The sequence below is a fragment of the Cryptomeria japonica genome, chromosome 4, assembly GCF_030272615.1.
Source record: "Cryptomeria japonica chromosome 4, Sugi_1.0, whole genome shotgun sequence".
Classification (NCBI taxonomy): domain Eukaryota; kingdom Viridiplantae; phylum Streptophyta; class Pinopsida; order Cupressales; family Cupressaceae; genus Cryptomeria; species Cryptomeria japonica.
This window is the reverse complement of record NC_081408.1, coordinates 646,865,129-646,876,974: the sequence shown is the minus strand read 5'-3', so window position 1 is coordinate 646,876,974 and position 11,846 is coordinate 646,865,129. Positions and strand designations below refer to the sequence as shown.

General features: G+C 32.8%; 1 protein-coding gene across 1 annotated transcript; it reads right to left on the bottom strand.

The window, feature by feature from the left end:
- Window positions 1–10,997: 10,997 nt before the first annotated feature.
- On the bottom strand, window positions 10,998–11,546 carry LOC131875293 (uncharacterized). Its single transcript, XM_059219374.1, has one exon. The coding sequence runs from the start codon at window positions 11,544–11,546 to the stop codon at window positions 10,998–11,000; it is 549 nt and encodes a 182-aa protein (XP_059075357.1).
- Window positions 11,547–11,846: the final 300 nt, after the last annotated feature.

Here is an 11,846-nt window from a genome sequence, read left to right as displayed (position 1 = left end):
AGTGAAGATAGAAGTAGATATCACCACAGAGATCTTCTCTTAGGAGCTTGAAATAGAAATTGGTGTCATTCCTTCATGACGCATATACATTGGTGGCATTCCTTCATGACCCATATACATTGAGAAATGAGAGGCCTTGGAATACCAAATGAATATTCTTGAGCATCTAGTCAAGGATATGAGGAAAGCCCTAAAAGAATGTGTGGATAAGAAGAAAGAGATTGCAACAAAAATCTCTGAGATTCCATCTGCATTTCTTGATGAAAATGAGAAGGTACTTGAAGCAGATGTAATTATCAAAGAATTCCGCTTGCTCGTGACTACTGAGGTTGATAGGGAGGATTTCTCTTTATCCTCAATTGATAAATTGGTTGATCTCCAATTCATTTTGGATTTTTTGGATAATATTTTGAGGAAGCACAAAAAGTGTTGCACTGACCTAGAAGATTCCATCATCAGGGTCAAATTCATTACAAGAAATACCCAGGGACCTGATGGAGTTCAAATAAAGAATTCTTTTCAAAATTTTGAGGAGTTCTAAAACTGAGATTCAACTTTTAAGAGAAAATGACACTTAGTCATTTTCATGTTTTTCTAATGGTTTTTCATTTTACCCATTGACACTTCACCTGTGTCTTTTTTGTATTTTCTCTTGTGCACTCGTTGAGTGCACAAGTCCTAAGTCAATTTGAGCTCTACTTTTGAATTAGTCTTAGAATTAGTTATAATTTCCTATTTTCATGTTGCACCCATCTTCTATATATATGAGGGTTATTATTGTAATAAGGATCTTTTTACCATCTTTATTTATGCAGCACAACTCTGACAAAGTGAAGAGAAAATTGACACTTGGTGTTCTTTTTTGTAAATTTGCAATTTAATCAAGAAAGAGATGAGCTTGGCATTCAAACATTGTTTTGAGTTCAATCTTTTATGTGGTATGAATGTTCTTATGTCATTGGTATCATATGTTCTTGAATGGTTAAAGTTGGTCATAGTTATTGGTGTTGAAAATTGAAGATCTTTTGAGTGTTTACAAGTAATCTTTTCAGAGTTACTTTGAAAATTCAAAAAATTGAAATTACCTGAGAAGAAATTGCTTTATGTCTTTGAGCTTATACAAGTCATCTCCAAAAGTTGTATTTGAAGGATATAAAGTAGAGTCTTTGTGCTATACGAACTATCTAGCTAGAGTAAACTATCTTTTAATATATTTGTGAGTCTTTGAGCCGACACTATATCTGGGTTATAGTGGTTGATAGGAATCTTAGTACATGGAAATAATCTTTGATTTCTTAAGTGTGCAAATTCCCGTCACTAGGTCATTTTCAGAAAAGAGAAGTAATGAAAGACTTTGATCTTTGATGGAAACTTTACTTTTTAAATTAGTTAGTCTAATATTACTGCAAGTTTTCAAAGTTATTTATGTTAAGGGAAAGTCTATTCTTGAAAGAGAATTGAATATGTCTAGTTTTTAAAGAAGAGAGTCAAGTTGTTATTGTACCCTGGATTAGTGTAAAGTTAGCAGGTACGAAAAATAGAAAATATTTGCAGTAGCAAGGGGGAGCCTTCTCTTATAATTAGGAGGAATTATATCTTGCCTTCTAAGAGATATCATTCTGTATGCTGTTGTGAAACACACATTTTGTGAACCTTCATCAGTTTACAAAATTTTCACCCAACACATCTAGAAACAAAGATTTACATCAACTTTCATGATGATGGTAATCTTTAGAAATTTTTCTACAAATAAAATTGTGTTTAGCTTCTTCTTCCTAGTAACCTTGCAATTAATCTTGCAAAATAGAGTCTAGAGCTAGTTGGAAAATAAAAGCAAAACTTGCATATTGATATCTGAAGAAAAAAAACCAGAATGAATGCAATTAAATCATTTAGACTACAAAATATATATGAATTACAAATGATTTATAGATCACAAGAGTAAAAATTATGCACAAGATGCATGAAATTTCTGAAGAGAAACTGAAGAGATGGAGAGAAAAATCCTTGGTTAGTCTTACATGCACAAATGCACATGCACCATCACTTGTCCACAAATTACAATGCAAGATAAAATGTTAACTGCACTAACACAATCCTTTCCCAAAATAACTATAGATTTGGTTGTATCACACGAGCTATGTTCAACCATTACGTCCTTCTTGTTGCATTTTTCGTCACACATACCAACACCTCACCCTTCCTCTCCCCACTTGTCGCCATATAATCTCCGTTCAATTCCGCCATCACCCTTCATAAATTCTTAACTCACTTTGCATAACTTCTTCATGTCCAATTGAGTATCATGCAACTGACCTAGTTTGATTTGGGATAAGTAAAACCTCAGTAGACATCCCATTCACAATCACACCCCAACACGACCCCTGCCACCTCACACCCTAGTTGGCCCCACTATCAATCTCAGCAATGTTCTTCACTAAAACATCAACCTCTTGATTCCCTTCGTGGTAAATATGATTTATTTTGGACTCATCAAAATAACTTAATAATTTTCTAATAGGTTTCAATCATTTTTCTAATCTCCAATTTGGTATGCTATTATTTCTAATTACATTGATCGTTATAAATGAGTCTCCTTCTAGGTGTATTTTCTTTGCTCTCACTTCCAACCCATTTTGAAGTCCAAACAATGCCACTCTGAATTTTGTATCATTGTTCATTGTGACCCCCAAATACTTTAATTTTTCATTGATAATCATTCTATTATGATCTCTGACAATGCATCTGGCTCTACTTGATTCCAAATTTCCTCTTGTTGCTCCATCAAAATTTACCTTAATCCACCCTTCTTTAGGCTATCTCTATCACATTCTCTCTCAGGTTAAGGAGAACATTAACCTTGTGTACCCCATTAATGGGATTAAAGCAACTACATTGCTATTAGAAGAATAAAATGCACTTATGTAAGTTCTTATAACTAATGATTACTTTATATTTTCTACCAACATCATGCTTATCTTACAAGTATTTTACCAACTCCCACTATTCTACAATAAAGTAAATATTACCATAAAACAATAATTAGATAATTAATTTTTACCAAGACTAAACAATTATATTTATCTATGATTGTTGATGTGCTGTACATATAAAAGTGTTCCAGTCATAACCTTGACTAGTGATCTAATATAAGCTAACCGTATTTACTATGTATTACTCTGTATTGTATGTTTTGATCATATTCAAAGGCATATTTAAAATTATAATCTTTGTTTCAATTGAACCATTCATTTCATAAGAATACTAAAAATGCAATTGCTTTTTATCAGCCGATAGGCTTTATTTGGTGAGAAATCCCCCATTGGAATCATCTAGTGTCTTACGTTGGGATTGTTTGCGTTGTCGAGAAAACCTTTCCTAAAGCTAGCCAAAAATGATGGACTCATTTCTTGAGGCAAGGGCAGAGGTGGGGTGGTTGAAGGTGGCCAACGTAGGTGCCATGGCCTTTTTCCCACCATAACCAAACCCTTTTCTAGCCTCGATGTCTAGCCTATGTCGATGACATTTTTTGTGTTTTTTTGGGCTACCTCCATGATTCGGTCATTCTACAAAGGGAATATGGGCTTTACATGAATGCCAAAGAGGACATACTTGTCATAGAAGCATACAGGTAATTGAATGACATGATTCCTTATCTATCTGACCAGGTGCTCGATGATTTAAATGACACTTTTCGCCTTTCTTCTCTACAACACTTCCACCCACACCATCTTTGCCATAGCTGTGAGTTATTTTGTTTTGGTTTGTTTGTTAGTTAGGGTTTATAATTGGGGAAAATTTTCACTCTCACCACTGAATGACTTTATTAAAGGGGTTAAGTTAATTGTGATAAATCCTTTCTTCCATTAGACAAAGGGATTTGTGAGTCAATTGCATGGAAACATAAGCGAAATCATGATAAGGATCTATGTAGGACCCACATCAAGATCGAACGTTGGTGTGCTCGACAAGAAAACAACGTCACAATGATAGACATAAGTGAAATCGTAATGGAGAGTGGAGAGCAGAGGAATCTGAGAAACATCCCTAACAAGTCTGAGGAAGCACGTGGATGTCGAACAAGTCAAAAGTGAATTGAAAATATCAGTCAAAAGCACATTTCCTCTCTCGCCTGGGCTCCATAACACTTTTTTCTGCTCTTTATGTTCCATCAATTTACAGAACCTTTTAAGGTCTCTACATTTGAGTCACGTATGACGCAACTTCTTTCCTTAAAATTCTCTTTCGATGTGGGGGCTCGAAAAACCATCCTAATATTGTTTTATAATATGTGTCAATGGAGAGTGGTATTAATGTATGTTTTAAAATAAAGTTAAACATCAATATAAGGTTTTGAATGATTGTACTGGAGATCAAATTTTAGTCAATGTAAATTCTTTACATCATAAGGAATAAGGTCAAGATCACGTTTCTAACGATTTTGGCAAAAATGGATATCCCTCCATCCTTAGTTCATAAGGGAAGAGGTTTAATCTTAAGGCTTGTCTTGCCATATCAAGTATTTAAATGATTCTAGAGGTTTGATGTAAAACCCACCAATATGTTTGAGGCATCCTTGATAGTCTCCAATCTTCTAATTTTTTTCATTTTCATTGCTTAATTTATAAAGTTTAATATGTCTATGGCTATTGATTATCATGTGGTATCCCATGCATATAAAACTTGACAAAACAAACAAGTTACTTTTATTCCAATTTCCTTTCCTTTGTCATCTTTTATTCTTCCATTGACTCCCAGTCCTCTTGCAAAGAACACCAAAGAGGGTGATCTTATTGAGCACCTCTAGGTTAGTCAGGCTAGTTACATCTCCCTTTGGGAGTTCAAACAAACTTCACCTTGTTATCATAGTGTCCTTTAGTAGGCCTGATAGAAAATGTCTAGTTCATATTCTACAAAGCCTCTTGAGGAGGTACTCTTCTTAAGTGCATCCATACAAATACATCAAATATTACTTTTCTCTACTATGAACCTCCTTTTCTTAAATTTAGAGATAAAATGACCCTCTTATGGTCATTGTTGGTATTAACTCAATTAAAATTAAATGAGCTTATTGATAATAATTGTAATCTAAACATCTACAATTTGGACTTCCTTAATTATATAAATGTTCGTACTTCTATTTCTCTTTTGGATCTTTCTATTATTGAATTAGGTCTTATTACATTATGTAATATGGTTTATTTCACGTTGAGATTCTTTCTTACAACCTTCCTTTAGCTAAGTCTTGGATTCATACCACGCGAGCAATTCTATCTATTGCAATGATAGCTAATTAAATTTTATCATAATGGTACAACATTAACAATAAAAGTCGATCTTGATCTCTTACAATATTGTCAATAAGATGAAATGAGTCATGAAAATATTTCTTTTACATCTTATTCTCTTCATAATTTCATATTTTCTTCACCAAAACCACATACACGATTATCATCCTCTATTGATGATGTTGTGCGTATGTTTTATCATTAAAGCTTGAGATATTTACAATATTCCAATGATTACAATATTTTCATTTTTATTTTGTTGATATCTAAAGAAGGCATTTGGTTGGAAAGTTAGTTGTTGGCCAATAAATTGTAGATGTACTTCAAGGATGCATGAGCATTAGCATCACATTTTTTTACTTCTTTTTATTATTGGTACTATAGAATGATGTATATAAATATGTTTGTCTTACTTTGCAAGGCCCTTGAAGAAAAAAAATTGTCATATCATTCCAAGATGTTTATTAGGTATTGAGAAAGGAAATATATTTTTCATATATTAGAAATCTCTTAAGTAGGAAGAAAGCATCTAAAAAAAACTTTCTTTAAATCTGCGGCTCTAGGATTAATTTCCTTACTTGGTAATAGGAATCACTAATACAACTTAAAAATCATCATTCAAATATGCATAGATTAATATAAGTTGGATTCTCTTAATTTCTAAAACTTGTCCCTATTTCGTTCATTCCACATTTAAAACAATTACATTATTAGAAGAATAAAATGCACTAATAAAAAAATTTATATATAGAAATTACCTTCTGTTTTGTGAAAATCATCATAACTATCTTAAATATATTTTGCGAACTCTTATAATTCTACAATAAAATAAATGTTTCTATAAAATTACTATAGTTGAATTAAGTTTGTAGTAATTAAATAAATTATTTTTACTACGTCAATACAATTGTATATGTTGATGTGCTATGATCTATAGTATAATCCAACCACATTTACTGCTCCAAATCATATGTTTGTGATCATATTCAAAAGCACTACTTGCCAAACACCTTATTTACGCCAAAGGCATATCCTTATTTGAGATGGACAAGCAAATTTTAAAAATCAATGACTCAACATTCATAATAAGGATTGCAAGACCATTGAGAGCATTTGATCCGTTGATCTTTTTGTAGTCCTCGCTGTCAAATTTCCATCAGGTTTCATCATTTCTTCTTGCCTTTTTCATTGTTTCTTTTCTGTCAATTTTCTTGCCGTATATACCGCTTCCGCCTTACATCAATCGCTTCTCTTCCGTGCGATATGTTATATTTCTTCCGTGCGTTGTGCTCTATTGTTATTCCATCACACCAATTTCGTATCTTCCAGTCTGGAAAGATGTGAGCACAATCAGGCATAATCCTCACCACATCCTCATCCACATGTTCCATAAGACACATGGAGCAACAATCCTTAGCCTTGGAACCCCTGTTTTCAAACTAAACCATTTTGGGGTAACTATCCAGGGTTGCCTTTACATCTGTTTTTATTACCAGCATAGTCCCTGCCTAGGCCAAAATGGTAGCTACGGAACAGGGTAGACATCCATCAAAGCATATCGAAAAGACGTAGTTTAGTCGAAAATACTCTAGTAGACATGAATGCAAAAATGTGGAAGCATAGACAAGGCATGTGAACGGGCTGAACAGTTTGACAGAATGCCCCAAAGAAATGTGGTCCCATAGAATGCTATGATTGCAGAATATGCAGAAAATTCATTTTTAGAAAAATGTTTAGATACTTTCAACTGAATGCAATTAGCAGGTGTAAATATTTGCCTACATGCCCCTAGCCTATGCAAAAATGAGAGCTTTGGAGTAGGGTATGGACATCCATCAACAAACAATAGAGGAATTTTGTCATGTGGTGTACCTAAAATTGCCCTGTTTGACATGTGTGCAAAATTTGTAAAGCTTAGATGAGCCAGGTGAACTGTGTAAATTTAAGGTTAAATCAAAAGCTTTAAAACTTATTATTGTTAGGCTATCATGGATCAGATCATCTTACCTTCTTAATGCTTTGGTAGTCGTTCTTACAAATTTCTTATCTATAATTACATCATCATCATTATTATTATTTTTATATTTGATTGTTTTTATTATTTATTTCTATTTTTTTTATTTTCTTAAAATTTTGATTTAAATTTAAAGAAAGATAATTATATATATAATTCACATTCAAATGTGCATTTGTTAGTTTGTATTTGTACAATTCACTCTTAGTAAAAACAATAGAAGTTATTTTTAGTGATCACATATAAAATTCAAAGCTAAGTAATCAAAATTTAGACAAAATATGTCTATTCATGAATTAAGTATAGATTGATAAATCATAATTCATGCTATATATTTTACCCTTAATTTTATGGAATGATTTTATTGGTCTCAAAAAATATGAACAATTGAATATAATTTTTGGTTCACCTTTGTCAACCTCTAAGATAAATGCTAGCTATTGAATATCATAATGAGTGATTTGAAGGGGACATGTAAGCAAATGTAAATAAAAAAGTCTCTGAACTTTTGGCCTTCTCAATTTCTAGAGCATCTGATCATTTCTAAAGAGGCTTGCTATGAATATTATTTATTCCCAAAGATTATAAAAGATTTACTGGATATTAATTAACTTGGATCTTTTAATTATATGATTCATTTGGTAATTACTTTTGAACTATCCCATAGAATTTAGATTTTAGGTTAACTTTTTAACCTTCTAATTTCAAAATTCAAGAATGACAATGTCAAATATTTAGGTAATTCCAATATTGATACATGCATGTGATGCTTTAATTGAACTAATGCAAAAGAACTTGTTAGAATAATCTAGGATGCTTTACATTTCTATGAATTTTGAACTTAAACAAATTTCTACTAAAATAAAATACTTTTTCAAAATTCTCTATTGATTTTGTAGTTGCAAGACATTATGAGCGATCACCAACTTCTTTAATAAATAGGAGGTCAAGTTTGTTCCTCTTGATTGTTTCAATGAACTTGTATGTGGACCAATTCTTCTTTACAAAAAAATAATTGGCAACTTGTGAAAGAAGGCTAAAGGAAAGAACCCTCAACTCTAGTGCACCCTAACCACATGGTGATATTCACCATTTAATAGTGCCAATTTAGGCTAATTTAGTTTTATCAATCATTACCTTAGTTTTCTTTAGGTTGGATTATAAATAATGAAAAAGGCTAGCTGATGTGTTAAAAGAGTTGACTCCTCATTAGTATACATTTTTCATAGGGAATTCATAAGCCTTTCTTTCAATTTTTCCTCATGAGATGGATGCACTTCCCCAATCTTTCCTACATATTATTTGAGATTTAGAGCATAGGTTTCCATATGATGTGTGGTGTACACAATGTTCCATAATTGTATCACAATGGGTCTAATATTATTTTTCTCAAATCTCAAAGTAGGATCACTACTATGAATGCCTTGCTTTTTTATTATCCAAGCATGCTATCAAGCGTCTTATAAATCTCTCAAAGGCATGAAGAGTTTGTCTTAACACATCTTATGATTTGTGTAATAGGTGACATAAAGGAGAAATCCTATTTGTAAGTGCAAAAAAGTTACAAAAATTATAATTTAAAATAAGGATTAAGACTCAAATGCGAAAGAGTGAATTCTATTACAAATAAGAAAAATAATTTTATGAGTTAAAACATTAATAAATTAATTTTTAAAATTAATAATAAAATTAATAATTTCTTATTTTATTATATAAATTTGCAATCATCGACATGATCTTTTATTTTACATTTATTCCTCTTGTTGTGTGAACCTCTAACTATCTACCAAATTTTAATTGACCACTATTAATTGTAGAGGTTCTTCCACCTCAATTTTTCTCTTTGTTATCTCTAATTATTGTCTTCTATGCTAAGTGTTATTTTCTCTTTATTCTTGCATAGCCTCTCCATTTACTTCTCTTCCACTCAACACTTTACTCAAATCTGCATAGTCTTTTCATGTCCACTGCTTCTCTTACTCCTATGCACCCTTGTTGTTCACTATTCTTTTCCAATGTGCTTCCAAGATCTTTTAATCTACAATAAATTTTATTCATGAGCCAACACAATGCTCCTTGCACATTTGGTGCAACCTCAAATTGGAGAATTCCCTTCTTTTTCTTTTCCCTTATTCACCATGCCTCTTTCCTATTTGTATCCTTGCTTAGCAGTCTTTTGTGGAGGAAATTGTATGTTCTTCTTTCCACATTGTTGCAGCCCTGTTCCCTTGTTTTGGTGCTTTACTCGTCTCTTTATCTTCTTATGAGCCATTTGATTTTCTTTCTTCTCTTTATCAATTTCTAAATCTGCCTTGCATTTCCGCTCTTCTTTTGTCCTTTCAACTCTCTTCTACTTTGTCTCTTTAATTTCACATGTAGCATTTTACCTTCAATTCGACATCCATATTGATACAATGTTTGCAAAATAGTAAAAATCATTTAAATCCACGAGTTTAAAAAATTTTAGAAAATCTTTACTGAGAAGCATGGAAATTAATAATTGCTATAGATTATGGAATATCATATGAACCTAGAAATAAAAAACTTACCCTTTTTCTAACTCTTCATATTTGAATGTTTAATAATGTTTGGTCCTAATCAAAGGCAAGATAATGTTTGTTCATAATTAGAGGCAATTCTCAGTCTATTCCACTGTGTAAAACTCCTTGGATATTTCATGAGTATTTTTTTACTTTAATTCTCTACATTCAAAACAAGAATATGTTATGTTAAATTTCCAAAACATGCATAAGCTTTTATAGAATTATTAATATCTCTCTCTCTCTCTCTCTCTCTCTCTCTCTCTCTCTCTCTCTCTATATATATATATATATATATATATATGTCCCATTTCCCTCTCTCTCTCTCTATTGCTAACATAACATGGGTGTGTTGGTAATGAAGTTTGACTTTTTCAATACAAAGGTTTTGTTTTCATTATTCGAATCTCTACAAGCCAATGCATAATTCATTTGAAGCTATCACTTCTCAATTGAGACATTTATTGCACAAAATAATATAATCTAAGTGACCTACTTATTGATCTCATGTACTACATGAATTATGTATGCAAAAAATAGACCAATTTTTTTCTTAATTGACCTTTTACACCTATTCGATGTACCCATTGCACACCAAGATGCAATTGCTAGTTTTAAAATTATATGAAATTTCACGATTCATTTGCCAACAAAACTGAAATGCTAATTTTCTATAATTTTTCATGCCATTTCATTTCCTTGGCATTTGTACATAGAATTTCATTCTCTATCTGAAGCACTGTGGTTGAATTTTCATGAGAAACAAATTTCACTACTACATCAATGTCACATGAAGATTGACTCAAGACATCCAACATCCTACCAAGAATACATTTTTAATATATCAGCGAAAAAATATTGAATCAGAGCCTACTGCACTCAGGATAAGGAATATCTGCAGAGAATAGGAGCATGCACCATAATGCCTTGATTGGGCCGAAACCTCTCAAAATTTTCATTTTTCCTTGTACACTTGGACGAAACTATTGTCCTTGCTTCTGTCATCCTCTGCTCCGAAGGTACTCTGTTCATCTCTGTCTCATCCAAAGCGTTCCACATATTTGCCATGGCCGAAACTCAGAGGACATCAGAATTCATTTTTGCTGCATGTGCGAGGAAATTCCCGAGAAGAAGTTCTGGAATGCAGATAATGAGTCAATAAGCGAAGGTCTCGGGTATTGGGGCAAGTTTAGTTGTCCATGACTGGTTATGCTTGTTGCGGAAGAACTTAATCCCTGTCGATGTTGTGCGCTTCGACTCCACGGCCGAAATTGTAAATTCATTAAAATGATAACAATCTGATTTCTGAATTTGGCGTTCATCCATTTCCTGCTCCACCACTTTAGGACCTCGGCGTTTTTTGCGACTGTTGTGCTTGTTCTGTTTTGATTGCAAGGCCTCAGCTGCTTTTAAGTCCATGGCTACCATCTCAGAAGGCAGTAAAGGGTATTTCAATTTTGTCAGTGGAAGGAGAAAATAGAGGCGATCCAGCTGCAATTCGTGGTGTGCAGGAAGAGGAGCTGAACACTCGTCAAAATTGATGGAGTCAGAGAGGCAGATGAAGAAGGCTTCCCTTTCCCTTTTGTTTAAAACTTGAGCTACCTTCACTGGATGTTCATATTCTCGAAGCGCACCATCGTCCAGTATTAACTTTGCAGTGGGATGATTTTTGGGGAAAGAAGAGGAAGATAGAGCAGTGCCCATTTCCTTTGGATTTCTGAAACTTTGAGAATGAGTAAAGCTAGATATGCAGTCAGTCTTCGTTCGCTTTAATAGGAATTAAATGAGGTCAATTTAGTCGTGAAACAGAGTCTGGAAACGTAAGCGAATACGTCACAAGGATGGATGGGAGGTGACTCTAGTGTAGAGTAGAGCATAGCGTCCCAACAGAATTTGAATCTTGATGGTGGTTTCATCAAGCAAGTGTTTTAACTGTTGAATCACATGAGTCACTTCAATATATAAAATTACTATTGTGAATTAAGATTTATAATAATTAGATTA

What these genes read in the sequence shown, in the direction of transcription:
- LOC131875293 (XM_059219374.1), bottom strand. Translation starts at nt 11,546, where the DNA reads ATGGGCACTGCTCTATCTTCCTCTTCTTTCCCCAAAAATCATCCCACT.